General features: G+C 42.1%; 1 protein-coding gene across 1 annotated transcript in view; it reads left to right on the top strand.

Moving 5' to 3' along the window:
* The window catches only part of CCN4 (cellular communication network factor 4), a 35,194-nt gene extending 18,879 nt beyond the window's left edge, over window positions 1–16,315 (top strand). The window contains exons 2-5 of the mRNA XM_005425713.2: window positions 8,734–9,013; window positions 12,715–12,972; window positions 14,908–15,101; window positions 15,941–16,315. Of these exons, the coding sequence (XP_005425770.1) occupies window positions 8,734–9,013; window positions 12,715–12,972; window positions 14,908–15,101; window positions 15,941–16,240 (1,032 nt within the window). The 3' untranslated portion in view covers window positions 16,241–16,315. The remainder of the gene's footprint in view (window positions 1–8,733; window positions 9,014–12,714; window positions 12,973–14,907; window positions 15,102–15,940) is intronic.
* Window positions 16,316–18,673: the final 2,358 nt, after the last annotated feature.

Raw genomic sequence — 18,673 nt, forward strand, 5'->3', positions numbered from 1 at the left:
TCATGGTTTGTGCCTCACCCTGCCTTAACCATGTCAATGACCTTAACTCGCAGGGAGGTTTTGTGGTTTGTCTTCTGTGTGAGTCTCTCTTTCCTCTGCACCCTCAGTGTGATGACAACACTCATTCACTTCCCAGATGTCTTAGCACTGCCATGGTCCTGTTTCCAGGGATTTCCAGATGCCTGCTGCTTGTTCAGAACATCAGTCAGACCTCTCGCTGTCTGGATGCATCTTCAAGTCATGTTTCCCTTCTTTCATTTAACTGCTGTTCCATTTGATCTTTGGAATTTGATCTGTTTTTTTTCTCAGAGAAATTCATGGTGGGAGATATCAGCTGAATTTTTCACAATACAGATGTGAAAGTATCACAAGCTGAGCTGAGCTGTGGTGGAGACCATAGTGCAAGTCTTGTCCTTGCAAGCACAACACAGCAATCACGTGGATGGGGTTTGTCATTGCTGGCACTTGGAATTGCACTCGTGCCATTATTCTTTCCCCCTGCTTGGTGTTACATAAAATCTGATTATACTCCTCTCCTACTCTTTGTTTCCCAGCTTTCCTGATTTGGTTTTCTAGAAAGAGCCACAGGCTGTAGTTAAAGCCTGTCTGGTGGATTATTTGGATTCCATGATTCTGTGAAGAGAATCTTTCCTCACAGAATTATGGCCAGACCACACCCAGATCAGGCCACCATCCACTGTGCTGGGGATGTCTTTGCTTCAAATGTACAAATGCTGCTTTAGTGATCCTTTTGCACACACAGAACCAGCTCACTTCAGATGCTACAAGAGACTTGTGCCTGGCAAAGAGTGAGATAACACATACCACTTCAAGCTGGATCATAATGTTCTGCAATGTGACTCAGGATTAGTTTCAGGTCCTCCTCAAGTATGCAGAAGTCTGGCATTTTCTGTTGGCCCTAAGGATTTTGCTGATCTCTGTCTTCCATCTGCATTTTCTAGCAGATCTTATAATATATCATGAGCCACAGTTACCAAAATATGCCACACTTGGCACAAAATACCCTTTTGTGATGGGACTCTGTATCTGGAAATGCTGCTGTTTATTCAGACAAGTTGTAGGTTTCATCTGTTTTTTACTTAACCACAGGGATGTAGCAGTGCAAAGACTGCTCATCTTTCATTGAGAGTCTTGAGGTGGCTTTGATGTAATGATACAACACTGTATTAAATGGCAGCTATGTTTTTTGGATGAAGCCAGGCATGCCATGTGTTCCAAAGGGACCATTAAAGTAGCAGTAGCAGCAGCTTCTTTTTCCTTCCAGCTACAAAACCAGATTTATGCTATGTTTCCTGTCATCAAATAAAATAATAATCTGTCAAATAGCTTTTGTTTGGCTGGGCTTATGATAGGAGATGGGATGGTCTTGAAAAATAGAATTCTTTTATTTGCATTATATGCACCATTTAAAAAATAGATCATTTTTTATTCCATTTATGAGCCAGAAGCAGATTTTAGGTAGCACAATGCAGAACTGAACTGGAGAAGATGCCCTGCAGGTGGTTTGGGTTTGGGGGCATTTTCACATGTGGATTTGGCAAGGTGTGCATGCACAGGCTGCCAGGAATGCTGGCTGTCCTTACCCTCTGAGTGCAACATGTGAGGATGGAGAATCCAGAGCCTCCCTGGACGACCTGTCCTGGTGGTGCTTTGCTCTGCTGGTAAAGCAGTTGTGTTCAGAACCTCCCCAGATATATTTTGTGGCTTCTGCCCATTGTTTCACTCTCTGCTACCCCTGGGAAGAGTGGACTGAGAGCAGCCCAGCTCCCTCAGTGTCTTCTCCTTTTGGTCTCTGACCATCTTGGTTGCCATGCTCTAGACTGCAAATTCCCAGGTAGACCATTTGAAGTGAGAGTTCAAGACTATAGTCCAGGGAATTAATTGTTCTATTGATATCTCACCACAACCAGATTCTTTTCCTTATTGCATCTAAATAAACTTATTAACACAACAATTGCAAAGTGAGAGCACTTAATATGGATTTCAAGGAGGAAGAAACTTTGATAGTTGGAAAATAAAGTGACCAACTCAGAAATTCAGAGTTAGAGAGAAATAGTTGTGAAAACTTGATATGGAGGGAAAATTGTTTTTTAAGGGAAATAGGGATGCATGACTTAATCAGTTAATTAGCAACTCCAGGCAAGAGCAGATATTAGATCAAGCAAATTGTTTCAGATTACAGAATTTAAATAACATCGAAATTTAAAAATGAAAAGTTGTTTTAAGTCAAAATTCTCTGCATTGGAACAAAACCAGAAAATTCAGGATACTTGAAAATGCAGATTTATATTTTTCTTTTAAAAAATCATGAAAACGAAGATCATATTGAAGAATTTAATGAAATCTGGACTACTCTTGTCATGGGAAAAGACACCACAACCAAACAAATAAGTGGAGCTTTTAAATTTTTCTTTACTTTTTATGCACAGCACGGAAGAATGTCCCCAAGAGGGTAAGAAGATAAAAAGGATCTTCCTTTTGATTTCACAGCCATGACTGAAAAGGAGATAAGCAAGTGCAGAACAAGGCCACTTGTAAAGTAAAACCTCTGCCAAAGCACTCTGCTCCTGTCTGGCTGCTGGACCTGATACTGGTGTTGCTACCCAGCTTTTGGCTGGTAGAGCCATATCTTGTACTGTGCCGTTTTAGGATGGTTTCAAACTCTGTGATCTTGGATGGTCCACACGCATTTTCCCTTTCCTAAAACTGAAGTCTGTCTGCTTGTACCTTCTGGAGACTTTTCTCGTTGCTCCTCCAGATGTTCCCTGTTACTTTTCAAACTCCAGTTCAAGCTTCTTTCATGGGATGAGCTCATTGCAGCACAAGACATTAAAATGCTCTTAGAGCACATAAATTGCTGTTCAATATCTCTGTTTGTGGAGTCGGTGGTGGCAGTGTCAATTTGTTAATGATGCTCAAACATTTTTAGGCCACTCTCTCCTAAGTAAATGCTTCTATAGGGGACAACAGTTATAAAACATCAGGTTGCTTTCTAACAGGGAAGGTTTTTTTTCCCTCTGAATACTCAATGGAAAAATATGAAGAAAAGGGGAGGTCACACTGAGTTTGCCAGTATAAGCAATCTTTTGGCAAAGAGATGAATGTATGTAATCTTTACTCTGTAATTGTCTAAACTGAGTTAGAAAAGGCTATTCCAAACATCTGTCTACATTCTTCCCACAGATACATTTCCCAAAATAAAGTTACGGGAAGCTGATTGCTCATCATTCATGGATCCAAAGACATATAATGGTTGGCTCACTGGGGATATTTTATTTTCTTAGGCTATTGGGTGTTTTCCTTCATGCAGAATGTTCTTTTCTGCTCAACCTACCATGCACAGCAAGAATAAATCCAGCTGGCACCTGACATCTTTAAAACTGTCTTATATTTTCTGGGTTCAGAGTCTGTTATTTCATAATATGTCCAGGAGATTTCAAGGCTGGGATCAATTTTAATGAGGTATCTAGACTCTCATGCATGAGGAAGCTGAACCCTGCATAATCATATTTTCCTCTGACCATTAAATTACATGTCCTGCAGAATCAGATTTATATCTCTGTCCTGATGCTACTTGTCCCTAGCATTAACTTGTGACAATTTATGAGCATTCATGGGGACTCAGGGATTTGTTGCAAGAGTTTAACAGCCAGGAAGTCCTGATGGTACTATGATTACTGCTGATCTCCCTGTAAGAACTGGCTCTCTGTTAACCCATCTGTTTTGGGTATAATAATAATGCAAATATTCAGAAATATTCAGCACAGAAGTTTCAGCTGAGCAAAATCAAGAACAAATGTCTACCCCGAGGGCCTGATTTAAGCCTGCTGATGTAAGTCAGGTCCTGTTTTACATTGCCATCTCTCTGACAAGCATTATGAGTTTTTAACTTCTGTCAGTTCTGGAATGAAACTAAACATCCTCTATGCTTGCCCAGAAATACAACCAAGGGATAGAAAGGTATGTGGCTTTATTTAATGGATTGTTTATATTTCATTTTGTCTTTTTTTTTTTTACTTATTTGTTGAGCTGCAGATGCTGTGTTGTCCTGGGAATGTGCTACATCAGATTAGTGTGATAAACTCTGGGAATGTGCATGAGTCTCCTGTGGTGTCTTTAAAATAATTTTGGGTAATGGGAATACTTAGGGTGGTTCTTGGAACTGGAATTGACTCTACAGGCATTTCTGCTTGTGCTGTCTCAATAGTTCAGCCAGTAGGTGGAACCAGGGGAAAGCAGATATATGTTATGTACAAGCGCTCAGCCCTTTCCTAGGAGATGCATCCCAAAGTATCTGCATAAAACTGCGTTTTTAACTTCAGTGTTCTTATTTAGAACAGTCAAACTCCAAATCTGGACTTACTTCTAAACAGTGACAGGATGACGTTGTCAGACCTTGTAGTACAGAGAATGTTTTAATAAAATTTCCTCACTAATCATTTTCACTTGTGAGTATGTCAGAGATAGAGAACAGGATAATCCAGATCACATCATATCCCCCCATCAACAACATCTGGCATTTGCTCAGAAGGGCAGTATCAGAAATGTAGGTTAAAATTACTTCTTTAATGTGTTCTACTGTGAGAAATTAAATGTAGTCCACCCAACAACATGTATCCTGCAAAACACAGCTTGGGCAGCTCTGACTGAAGCAAAAAGTTCTCCTTTGAGACTAAATTACCACCTAGGAGAAAACAGTGGAAGCTGATAAAATACTAAGGTTTCTGCTGCTATGGAACCACTTCTCCAGCTCTCTTGGCAGCCAAGGAATCCAATTTAGAACTCGCCCTCCTGTCTAAACATTTCCCATCAATAAACTGGAAAAGAAGAACAGGGGTAGCTTCTCCCTGCCTTCATCCAGCTGACAAGAAAAATACTTGAAAGAAAAACATTTTAAGAGTGAGATCTTTCAGCACTGAAACAGTAAAATCAATACACATGAATTTATTTTTAAACATCTGTAAAAGCTGGAAGCAAAGGGGTATATTGTTACAATATATAATATATATATTATATATTGTAAAGCAGTGTCTTCACTGCTTTAAAGTGAAGGTAGAGGTTTCTCATGTACTATGTAAAAGTTCTGCAATAAGACTGCCTAACTTGTAGTTTGGGCTACATACACTGGTTTCAGGACTATACCTTGGTTCTTCCAGTTTTCAAAACCAAAACATACTTACAATTGAAGTATTTTCCAACAGATTGAAAATATGTGTTGCCAGTAGGAAGAATGTGCTGCTAAAATGCTGCTATCCATTTTATATCTTGAAAATTAGTAGTCAAACTCCTGGCTATTAAAAATACTGAGTTTGTGGCTACGGCAGACAGTGGGTAATTTTTTTATTTTCTCCTTCTCTTCTCTTGAATGTGAAGACAGAAATTAGCTGGGAATTGTTGCTAGCAATCTGCTCTGCAGATGCAAAAAGCAATTTTGGAGCTTGCAAAGCATAAATCAGGAGTGACTTTAATAGAGAATTATCAGGCATAGCAGGGTGAGAAAGGCTTCATCTTGTTTTAATGATGATGGGCTTGTATCTCCAGAAGAAGAAAAATTAGAACTCATGAATAATTTTGGTGGAATATTTCTCCTTGGCACCCAAGATAACAAATCTGCAGACTCCGAGATTAAAGAATAATTAAATGAAACAGGTTAATTACTAGTACTTCAGAAAATTAATTTCCTGACAGGCATATTCTTTTATCTTTCTGATATTTTGAAATAAGCTTGTCAAATCCCCACTACTGTGACTTTTAGTGTTCATTTTCTCTTTGCTCTTATCACCTTCTTAATCTGAAATCTTATTTCAGATTTCTTACAAAATCATTGTCTTCCTCTGCATTATACTGACCCTAAATATGATTCCTGAAACCTTAAATTACATGGGTGGATTTTTTGAGGTTTTTTTAGGGTTTTTTTCTAATGAAGAACAGCCATTGGGAATGCTGTTACAGTGTGATTTCCTGTTGATAGCACTTGTGGAAAACATTAGTCGTGATGATTTAACCAATATACTCATTAAAACGGAAGGGTCCATTTTCTAAAAGGGTCTGGGACATTGAAGTAGTAGGGCTGAATGACTTTTCCAAAGATACTTAGGTATTCCAGTGACCACAGAAATGGGAAACCCAATAATTTTATTAATCTACAGAATGGTTTTTCCCTCAGTGACAGTCTGAGGGATTTAGGAGAGGAGAGGAGGAGAGCCTGCAAGGCTGTATAGGTTGCACAATTTTAAAGGCTCCAGTGGAAAACGGTTTCCACAGGCTGGGTTTTGCTTAGGTGGTGATGGAGCCTAGGACATGATGCCAACCCCATCACTCCATGCCTTCCCCATTTGTAAAATCCAGGAGTGATGGTACTTTGATGCCTGTCCACACTGATTATCTGAAGATGTTCTTGTAGCCCACACTATCCATCCAAGGGACTCAGCCACACCTCTGGACAATTCAGCCAGCACATCCACAGCAAAACCCTAGCCCCTGATTTTTTATCATGCTCACTTCATGACTCACTTTCTCTTTAATTATCCAACACAAACTTCTGTCATTTGTGTCAATAAATCCCCTCTCTAGCAAACCACCCATTGCTCCAAGCACTACCCACTGAACCTGACCTTGAACTTAAGCTTCTTCAATCAATTTTCAAGCCCATCCTTCCTAGGAATCCCACTAATCCTCATCTCAATAACATTCCCAGCTCTCTTACTACCCTTCCTAGACAGTCCATGAATTACTAACCGACTCTCAATCCTCCAACTATGATTTATCAACCTAGTCACAAAACAACTAATAATACCCCTAGACAAAAAAGGACACAAATGAGCCCTAATTTTAACATCCCTCATAATCTTCCTCCTACTCATTAATCTTCTAGGCCTACTACCTTATACATTTACCCCAACAACCCAACTATCTATAAACTTAGCCCTAGCTCACTGTAAGGACACTGGAAAGGATTCCCTAGCCATCTCAGGTGTCAGACCTAGAGGAAGGGCCGTTGATAATTTACTCTAAACTCCTGTTTTTCACAGGCCACCAAACGTCTCCCAGCTGTTCTGTGTTTTACAAGAACTCAGCCTTAGCCCTTCACATATTAACTAAACCCACAGGAGCATGAGGGCTCCTCTTTGCTACGTGTGCTGGCTCACAGACACATTCACATCAGCGCAGGGAAGAGCTGCTTGCTCATGTTGACAATAGAAACAAGGGATGGTGAAGGGATTTACTTACAGGGCTGGGCTGTGGCAATGAGCTCTTTAAATAGCTGCGTGACTTTTGTCTGTATATCTAGACCCGATTATTAAGCACTTTTTTTAATGATCAGCAACAAAGTAAATAGGTTTATGGCACTTGAGGAGGCCTCTCTTCTCAAGTGGCAGATTATTGCACCTACTCAAATGATTGTGAGTGGAATGAAAACCCCTAGGATTGAAAGGCCAGGGCTTTTCATCAATCTGAATGTTCCTCTTTTAACAACTCTGACAGCATCAAGGAGCCTTAAAGTGGGAGTAAATTATATTGGTATGTTTCAGTTTAAACAAGAGTTTAAAGGTGTTTTTAAGCCTACTTTAAGACCAACTGTTTGTAAAGGGGGCCTTAATGGAATTGGGAATTATGCCCAGAGCAAACACATTGTCTATTTGGCAGTGATTAGCAATGTGTTCACAATTTAGTGTTCTAAATATAGGATAGCCAGTTTCCAAGATATTTAAATACACCTTCAGATACACCAGTAGCAGGCTTAGAAATGTAATAAAATCTGAGCCTGCTAACAAAGAAACTGTAAAAAACAGTAAAGGCACTTTGCAAAGATATCCTGATGGATAGCTCACCAGCTGTGGGGCCTTAAGTCTTTTCCCACAAACTCTTGGGTTAGGCATTTTCTTCATGGAGAGTTTTTGGAAAACTTTTTGTTTGAGACATCTCAAACTGCAAAGAGGAAAAACACTGGGGATATAAAGTACAGTACAGGGAAGGCAGCAATGGAGGGAATTGCCTTAGCAATTTCTAGAGTCTGACTTTCCTTCTTTGAAGTTTTCAGGGTTGTGCACTTATTTTTTGCAGCACTAGAAAGGGCTTCTAGACCACATGTGCCCAAACAGTGCTATGCTTCTCCTCCTACATATTGACCCCATGTGAATAACTCCATTTGTCTCTGTGCCTGAGATAATGTGCCCTGCTTGACCCCCATGTACAGCCCAGGTTTTCTTTGCAGTGATCCTCTCAGAAAAATTAAATCTTTGCTTTGTCACTTGTCTGATTTGCACCCTTCCTGTATCACAAGCATGGCTGCTGCTGTTAAATGTCATCCAGAGTTGATTGTCTAGGGATTTCAGAGCTCAGAATGCAATGAGCCTCTACCTTCTGTGGGTTTTGATACGAACTATGGCATCCCAGTACTCCACAATCTCAGTAACAGTGACCTGGAATGGCAGTACTGTTGCATGAAATCCCTTTCCTACCTTGATTAACCTTGATCAGGTTTTTTATCTGATTATCAGATTTTGAATTTGATAATTCATTGATAATGAATAATTGAATAATGAATAATGAATAATTGACTTGCAGGCTTGGTTTGTTGAAGTATTTTTTTTTGCTCATGAGACCTGAGGGGATTTTAAGTGAGGACTATGCAGCACAGGGTTTGCAGCGCAGGGTTTGCAGCCCCCATTTCTCTGTAACGCTCTCCAAGCTGTGTTTCTTTGTTTGCAGGCCACTGGCCAGACCTCCCTCAGCATGAGCAGCCCTGTCCCAGCCACGGCAGAGCCCTACACACGGACTCAGTACTGCAGGTGGCCCTGCGAGTGCCCCAAGTCCCCGCCGCGGTGTGCAGCCGGCGTCAGCCTGGTCACGGACGGCTGTGACTGCTGCAAGACGTGTGCCAAGCAGAGAGGGGAGAGCTGCACAGAGGCTGACACCTGTGACTTCCACAGGGGCTTGTACTGTGACTACAGTGGAGACAGACCTAGGTACGAAATAGGAGTATGTGCACGTAAGTGATGTACATATATTTTTGATTAGATATAGGCTGGCAGCTCAGCTGGCTGAGCAGGGGTTAAGATTTATCTCGTTTTAGATACCTGGTTTCATGCTAATCAGCTCCTCCATGTATCATCTTCCATTCTCTTGTAGATGTCTTTGTTCTCAGGGCAGTTGGCTGGATGAGAAATGACATCTGAATTCCTGCCTTTTGATTTGGCTGCAGCCAAGAGCAAAGACCAACCAGCATTTGAAAGTCTCCATATGTGTAAACAGATTATTCTGTAACAGGAGGAGGTGCTGTAGTAGGTTGGGGATGAAGGAAGGATAAGCAGGCAGCTGGATTTAAAGAGAAGCAATATGGGCCCCTACATGAAAGCCATGGCATTAAGGGGACACTTTTGGCTAATTCCCTATAGAGGATACCTTAGATGGATAGTCCGTAGTCTGTAGAATACCCTGTCAAGATGGTCAGGAATGAATCATCCCCTATCAGAGGTTGTCAGCTACAAATTGAGGTTTAAGCCTTAATTTTTCAATAGTTACAGTCACATTAGCTGTTATGAGGCAGAAGGATTTCTTTCCACCTCTGATAGCAAATTCCTGGTTCCGTGACACTGGAATGCTTTTCAAGAAAAAGTGCAAAAAGAAATTAGGTAGTGGTTTATGTGTTAAGAGTATATTCATTTGTTATGTGTTCCAGAACATGAGGGGACTCCGACCCTCTCATAAAAGTCAGAAATTATTGAAAATTATTACTCTGGGAATGATCAAAATTGAAAGGATCATCAGCCCAGCCACACACATTGCTGATCATAAAGGCTGCTTTCAGTAAGTTATTAGAGCATATGGTCATGGCTTTAGGTTCATAAACAGGAAAAACCATTCAAATGAAGGGGCTTCTGGACTGGAACATAAAAACAAATGATTTAAGAGAAATTGTAAAGATGAAAGGAAACCTGGAGGAGAGCTAACTGTGACATGGATTGATAGAATAACTGATCCACAGAAGAGGAAAAAGCTCGCAAACTGTGGGCTTCAATAAACTTAGAATATGAGCAGAGGTTACACAAGGGACAGGTTTGAGGAGTTAAGAAGTTCAGTGTAAGCTGGAAGAATCTCACAGAAGTGATACTAGGCATTTCTCTTCCTCAGCAGCAGGGTGGGAAGTCTAGTAAGAAATTACCTTGGCTTTGCACTGGCTCAGGCACAAAAGAAAAGAAAAAAAAAAGCATGCAAAAAGTGCTGTCTGACCAGATTTTTGTAGGATACAAGCAAAATAACAACAAGAGAAGTTACGTGCTAGGAGCTGTAAGCTTAAACAGTGATTTTCGAGATTAGAAAAGATTAAGGTTAAGAAAAGAGGATATGAGATCATTTAAATGCATTGTCTGGAGTGTGTGTAGAGCATTCATGAGAGGTCTGCAAGAGCAGGTTAGACAAACATTGTCAAGAATGACATCGTTACAGCTGGCCCTGTGCTGGGAGAGGAAAACAGGCTGGATGCTGTCTCAAAGCTATCAGGCTTCCTAGGCCTCTTTAAAGGCCCTCATGCTGCTTTGCATCTGTTTATTTATTTAAATGGTTGTTTTCTTAGTTGGATATCTTCTGGTCTTTGCAGTCCTCCCACACATCCCAGGCACTCGGTGTGCCAGGGGCAGCAGCCCTGTGCTGAAGGAACACTGACCCCAGCTCTTCCAGTGAGCTCTGGAGGCATGCCCAGTCTGTGCTTTCACCTCCCTACTGCCATGACAACATGTGACATTTGTGGTTATGTGACATTTATGGGTTTTTGGGGAGTATCATTATGGCGTGCACAGCTGAAGGGAGCAAGAGGAAGCTCTTTCCATGGGTAGGATGTGAGGCAGTTTGTCTCTGACTGCCAGAAAAACCTGGGCCCTTTCCTTTGTTTTCAGCACCCAGGCAGAGGTGCAGGACAGGGTCTGCTGATGTGTTCTTTTTGTATCCTGGGCCACACAGAGGCTGCATCACCCTGCTCTGAGCCCACCAGCTTCTGTCCTGACCTGGGGTCTGAAAGCTCCTGTGAGTGGGAATCCTGTGCTGGGTGTTGGGGACTAACTGCTGTGAGGAACTGGATTTGCATATGGATGCTTTTGGCTGGATCTAGAGAATCCAGGGTGTGAAGGGCCACATAAACAATGTAATTTATGGGAACTGAAGACCCTGAAAGAGTCAGGAATATGTGCTGGGAAAGGGAGTGAGGTCAAACTGCAGGAAATTCAGTCTGTATCTGGACTGCCATGCTGAGGTGTGCCCCAGGATTTAATCTCACAGACATGAAATAGGAACCTGCTGGGAGTCACTGCAGCTCTCCTTTTGTTCTTGGCTTTTCTCTGCAGCAAAGCAGAGGCAGCAGGTGCTGAGCACAAGCCCAGGGGGTGAGGCAGGTGTTGTGCATGTGGGGCTGGGAACAGGGATGTGCCTCCAAATTGCTTTATTTTGATGCAGACTCAGTGAGGTTCTCCATGAAGGCATTCAACAGCCCCATTGTCTGTGTTTGGGATGTTCTCATGGTGATCCTCTTGGTTTATGAGACCTGCAGGAGACTAAATTAACATAATCCAGGAGGAATATGCGCATAGGAAAGCACCAGGAGATACAGCATTTTTTGAACTGTCATGATCTGTGTTCATACCTGGAAGTCTCTCTGAATTCTCAGGCCCAGCTCCAGCACTGAGTGATTGCCTTTTCAGTACAAAGGCTGAAGCATTGCAAAGACTGGAGCTGAGTGTGAATTGGAGATCGAGATCTGTGCTTGAAATTCCAACAGCTCTCATTTTTGTACAGAAGAAGGGATTTGTGCTTGGTGTTTTCATTCAGCTTATTCTAAAAATAGGAAGCATTTGCAGAATTTTAATCCTGCATTTCAATTTGTGTTTTCCTGAAACAGCTCCATTTCTGACCAGACTCAAAACATAAGCAGTGCGTGAGCAGTGCCTCCATGTGACTAAACAAGAGACTGAAGTTTGATTTTTTCCATTGAAAACCATTGCTTCCAAATAGCTGTCTAGAATTTGAAACAAACAAACAAAAAATGCTGCTCTGTGATTCCTGTTCATGATCAATCAGAAGGCTTGACATTTTACAGTGATTTTATATAAAAAATTATACGTCAAATATTTATTTTTATGGCTTTATAACATGTACTTCATTTTCCAAGAAAACTGCTCTGTCATAAATTGGGTAAGATCCAGTTTCCTAAATATAGGAATCCAGTGCCATTTGGGTGGTCCTTTTGCTCCCTTGTTTATTCTCCCTTTTTGCTTCAGATATAGTGAACAGCTGTGTCATATAAGCAATTCCATGAATGTCTCATGTCTCTGAAAACCTCAAATTTCACTAAATATTTTTTTAATTACTTTGATTTCTCCCCCTGTGAGTAATTCCTACCACCACACTATGAAATGTTCTTGGTTTTTTTTAAGTAAGAATTTGTGGATAAAACTTGTTTTATTTTCTAACTTATTTTTTCATTGATGCATTAAAAGGTTCTCTTTTTTTGCTGTGATTTAGAGTGGAAACAGTTTCCTAGATGGTGTGACTACACATGGTGCAGCATCAGGCTGAACACTTGGCTCCACAGCACTGCCAGCCCAGGGATCAGCTTGGTAAAGGAACACATTGGAGGTGTTTGTTGCCAGCATTATTTTAATGGTGCTCTGTGTGTTTTTGTCTCTTTTTCTTTCTTTTCAGAGATTGTTGGTGTAGGATGTGTCCTCAATGGAGTGAGGTACAAGAATGGGGAGACATTTCAGCCCAACTGCAAATACAACTGCACGTGCATTAATGGGGCTGTGGGCTGTGTTCCCATGTGCACAAACTCACGTCCTCCACTTGTCTGGTGCCCAAACCCAAAGCTGATTAAGATGACAGGGAAGTGCTGTGAGCAGTGGGTTTGTGATGATTCCAGGAAAATCAGGAAGACATCTCCACGCCACATCTCCTCTGCAGGTACGGTGGGAATGAGGCAGAGCTCTCCTTTGCCATCTGGCAGAGTCTACAAGCAGAGGATCAGCTTGTACTGCCATTCCTGGCAGGTGTCTAACCTTTGTGAGGGAGACACAGCCTCCCACAGAGCACATGCTGAAGGACAGGGCAGGCAAACAGCAGTGGAACTCATTAACAGCAATATGGATTTGGATGCCCCATCCCTGGTGGTGGTCAAGACCAGACTGGATGGGGCCCTAAACAACCTGATCTCGTGGGGGCTACCACTGGCCATGGCAGGGGAGTTCATTGAGATGATCTTTAAGGTTCTTTCCAACACAAACCATCTCATGATTCCGTAAATATAATATTCATCAAACATGCTTGTGCAACCATTCTAGAATTCTGTGTGCCACAGCCTCCTTTGAAGGACATGTCTGCTGGAACTCTGAAGATATAAAAAGTCCTTTTTAATTCTTCATATTATTTTTTTTCCTCAGTCTGGACCCTCTGGGAAAGTGAATAGACTCAGTTTAATTTGGCACCGAGGCTTTCTGTCCAGGTTATATTGCTATTGTAGTGCAATTATAAAGCCCCTGTACATTAGGATAGGACTTAGGAGTCTCAAACTTACACAACACCTTGAAGGCAGTTATTGTGTGGAAATTTCACTGTGAATTGGACTAAGTTGTCTTCATGGTAATACAACTTTCCATCAATTTTGAACTGATGGCATCATTAAACATCTGTTCTCACACTCACATTTATAGCAATGATCACTTAACCCACAGCACAGAGGTGCTATCATTTGCCTCAAACATGGTCCCAAATGCTTAAGATTTATTCAACTTGCCATATGTGTTAAAATTATTGTCAAAATGCCCTGTGACACACTGTAGTGACATTAGCCACATTATCTCCATGTTTTAGACCATCCCACAAAAGCAGAACTCAAGGAGAGATAGGATTGTTATAAACAAAGATTTTGGCTCCTTGGTGGGAAGAGCTTTTTCCCAAACCTTGGTCTTTTGTTGCACAAAAAAAAAGCCTTGGTCTTCATTTGTGAGTTAAAACCATCAGAGTTTAGCCCTTGCTTCTCTGTCCCCGATAGCTCTGAAATGTGGGGTGGGTCCAAATTCAGAATATTTGCTACTGAAACTGGCCTTATGTCCTCATGGCCTGTGTCTCAAAATGGGCAAAACAAAACTTTGCTTTTCTGACGTTTCTCCTCTAAGGAGAAGTCTCTTAGAAGTCAGAGTAGCAATTATTACATTTGATATAATAATTAATATAATAACAAATGTAACAGCGAGCAAGCTCAGTGCAGCAGTTTCTATCAGAATTTTGCCTGTGGACTGTCCTGTGAGCTGTAAAGCAGTGGGGACTTTGGCTGAGGCTGGGACAGAACCATAACTGGGGCTGTTGGCTGCTTTCAAAACAGAGCCCACCCTTTCTTCAAATGGCTGCTGAGCTCTCTGAGAGCTATTGAAGCTGTTCTTCCTCCCAGTGAAAGGCTGTGGCTGCTTCCCAAGCCCTCTGCCATCCAGCAGAGACTGTTGGCCACTTTCTGCTATGGGGAACCAACTGAATGGGCTCAGAAATAAACCTTCGTGATGAGATCAGATCTCATCCCCTCTCTTCACCCGCTGGCTCAGGCTTCTGTAATTGTTTATATTGTGGCAGCACCTGGGGGTCCCAGACAAGGACCCCCTTGTGTGAGGCTGTGAAGGGGAATAAAGGAATGAGCCCTCGCCCCGAGCGCCTGCAGCGATGGAGAGTCTGACACAAGTAGGTCAGCACAAAGGGGGTGGGATGAGGGAGTTCACAGGAATGCTGGGCCACTTTGCTGCGGTTTAGTTATTTGGGTTAGTGGCCTGAATGTGCAATGAGCTGGGGAGAGGGTGTTTAATATGTAAAGCTGCCCGTGCTGGATAAAATGGAGTTAATCCGTGTCCGCAGCATACGAGGGAGAGGAGGAAGCCTGGCAGAAGAACTGCATCGTGCACACCTCACCCTGGAGTCCCTGCTCCAAGACCTGCGGGCTGGGCATCTCCACCAGGATCTCCAACGACAACGAGCAGTGCCGGCTCCTGAAGGAGAGCCGCCTGTGCAACATGAGGCCCTGTGAGGTGGATATAACCCAGCACATCAAGGTGGGGGCTGCTCCTTTGTGCACCCCATGGACACTGAGTCAGCCTTTGTTTGGTAGCGTTCAGGCCTCATGAGGCTGCACTTGTACATGGACTTACTGTGCTGCACAGAGTTCCAAAATATGTCCTGCCTGTGTTGGTATGAAAACCTTTCCCTGAGAGTCTCAGCTCCAGCCAAAAGGTCCATGCAAGGAAAGCCAAGCCAAGCCAAGCCTGCTGTGCTTGATGCTGGCTCGGACAGCCCTGTACTCAGCTGGCAGGAAAGCAGTGCTGCACTCCTGGTCATGGCTATGAGCTCTATTGTGCAAGTATCCCACTTGCAGCTTTTGGGTTCCTGTGTCTAAACATGTAAATTTTTCACACCCCCTAGATCAGGGCTGTAAAAGCCTTCCTAACAGCTACAAATCCCTTTAAACATAGCAATCATAGAAGAGAAGACTAGAATCCTTAAGGTTGGAAAGGATGCCCAAGATCAGTAAGCCCAACCTTCAACTGAATACCACCGTGCTTGATAAACCACACTGCAAAGTGCCACATCTATTTGTATTTGAATACTTCCAAAGATGGTGACTCCATCACTTCCCTGGGCAGCTTTTTTAAATGCTTAACCATTCTTTCAGTGAAGAAATTTTTCCTGATATCCAGCCTGAACCCCTCATGGCACAATTTGAGACCATTTCTCTTTGTCCTACCACTGTTTACCTGGTAGAAGAAACTGAGCCCCCCATCCCCCCTATCTCCCCTTCCTTGCCACAGCCTCCCACAGCAAGGTGGATTTTATTTCCTACCTGTATCAGCACTGAATATTAACCTCTTTGTTTTTATTTTCTTCTCTGATTTAGCCTGGGAAGAAATGCTTGGCTGTCTACAGGGCGAATGAGCCCGTGAACTACACCATCTCTGGGTGTGTGAGCAAAAGTCCCTACAGGCCCAAGTACTGTGGTGTCTGCACAGACAACAGGTGCTGCACACCTTACAAGTCCAAGACTATTGAAGTGAGCTTTCAGTGCCCAGATGGAACTGAGTTTTCCTGGAAAATTATGTGGATCAATGCTTGTTTTTGCAACCTGAACTGCAGGAACCCCAATGACATCTTTGCTGACCTGGCTCATTACTATGATTACTCTGAAATCGCTAATTAAATTGGCTGAATGCTGGAATTGACCCTTTGCTCTGATTTTACAGAGGTTTTAAAATAAAAGGAGAATCTTCATCCATTGCCAATGCGCAATTTATTTTTTTCCTGAGTTAGGATGTTGATGCCTTGAGAGGCTACCTAGAACAGAGGCAAGACAGTGTTAAAGGAATAAAGTATTTATTTAAAGGTATTTATTAAAAAGGCCTTCAAAGAATACACCTTGGGCAGTACAAGAGCCTGGCTGAGGCTACACCCAAGATGGACAACTGATCATGAGTTTTCACACTTTTATAAGTTGTGGCCCATTTACATATTGGGTTAATAGTCCAATTACAACTTCAGGTTATGAAGTCCCATCCTCCCAGTTTGCTCTCTTCAATTCCCTGTTGCTTGTACTTTTTGGGCCTGAAGCTGCAGCGGTGTCCTTGGTTCTCAGGCTGGAAAAGGATTGTTTTGTCTGACGAAACTGTGAAGAGAACTCGCTAACACTTTATATGAAATTCTGAGTTTTATACTGATGCAATACAGAATCTTGAAAACATGAAAGCTAAAACCTAAGGCATCAATGTTAAATCTCTTTGTTTTGTCACACTGTTTTTGAAGAGGCCTTGAACAAACAAGATTTTTAATAGATCTTCATCCATTAACAGTAGCCAGAAATTCCTTTATGCACTGATGCCGGGACTTTAAATGACAGTTCTGTTGGCACTGTCATTTACTAAGCCAGCAGTTTAATTGCCCATAGGAAAGAACAGTACACTAGTATGACAGCAAAAGTATGGCTGTCATTAGCTTAGACATGAGATTCAGACATCCTTACTGTCATTTCTTGAATGTTATTTTCTAAGCTGGAAAACTGATGTAAATGTTTCATATTCAACATTAGACATCAGGATTTGATGGCCTGATCCTTACAGCTAAAGTCTAACATCTGTCACACTGAGATCAGTCCTAGAATCACCCCTCTGTTATTCTCAGTCAGATTTTACTGCATGGTGAATTTTATGGGAAAGCCTAGGGGGAAGAATGTTTCTCCTGAAATCTCTGTGTGATGTTTCTGTTTCTCACTGCAAAGGCTGGGTCCAAGAACTTCTGTGTCCTGCTGTCCTTGGACTCACCTCAGACTCTTGGAGTATCTTGTGCCAGGAACATTTTCATAGTTCTCTGAATTCTCTGATCTTGAATAGCCTGACTGAACACAAAACAGCCACTCTAGAGCTCATGTTCTCAGGATCTAATCCACAGGTGATTGCTCCTAGCATATCTCTGCAGATGAAATGTAGAGAGACAGATAAGAAGTGAAGGACAAGACCTCTTGCATCCATTTATTCTGATAGAAATAGAAATCGTGTGGCCTGTGCTTGGGGACCACCACCACTTCCTGCTCCCCATGGTGTTACCAGCACACAGGTGCCTCTTCCCAGTGCCACCTTGCCAGTAACACAAATCATTGTTTTACATGACAGGGGTAGAGAAAATGAGATGTTTTAAATGAGAAAACAGGTGTTAGGCTTCATATCGGCTCTGAGAATGTGTGGATGCAGAAGGAGAGGCAGCTCTTGGCGTAGCTTCTGGTGCATTCATTCCAGCTGGGCTGATGCTTAGAGTAAACATCAATGTAAACATTTTCTACAGAAGTGATTTCACATGCAAATGTCAGCTAAGAGAAGAAAAAAAACCAGCCCTGTCATTACCTTTCCAGGTAAGAAATTTATCATCACTGAAGGATGTTGGAGCCAGTATTATCTCCAATAAATTTTAGTACAGCAGCCATGTCCCATGGCATGTTTGCTGTTGCTTCAGTTGGGAGAGCAGAATCGTGTTTCTGCATGAACAAGAGAATTGTAGTATCCACTTCAAAAATCCCTGGTGGCACAGTAGAACTGCTGAGTGACACATGATCTGGAGATCTGACCAGTACAGGGCTGAACTTGGGATGATGCAGTTATTTTGCTTTACTTTCAGCTGGCAAATTGTCTGTCTTCATCTCGATAACCCAGCAGAAGCTTGACTAGTTTCTGGGAGACATAAATTTTTCTGGCTATGATGAACTAAAAGTTCTTGTGAGTGGCCTGAAAATAATACCATGCCTATAAAAAAACAATTAGGAAAAATGTTGTATGTCTTCAAAAGCTGTTACCAATAGCATCTTAATTTGCCTTTAAGGATTTGGCCCATATACTCTTTATAGACCTAGGTCATTCCTGAATTTAAAGCTTTCTTTCTTTTTTGGAACTTCCATGAAATCTCTAATGGCAGAAAGGAAGGGTGATCCCTGCCCACACGTTCCAATGCAGGTGCAAAACCCCTCTTCCCTCTGTTTCTCTGGTCTGAGGAACCTGAGGCTGCCACATTTTGCAAGATTCAACCTCGTGACTGCCTTGGCCTGGATGATGTGACAGCAGAATTCATACCTGACTTATTTGCCTCCAGTCAA

The sequence above is a fragment of the Geospiza fortis genome, unplaced genomic scaffold (assembly GCF_000277835.1).
Source record: "Geospiza fortis unplaced genomic scaffold, GeoFor_1.0 scaffold94, whole genome shotgun sequence".
Classification (NCBI taxonomy): Eukaryota; Metazoa; Chordata; class Aves; order Passeriformes; family Thraupidae; genus Geospiza; species Geospiza fortis.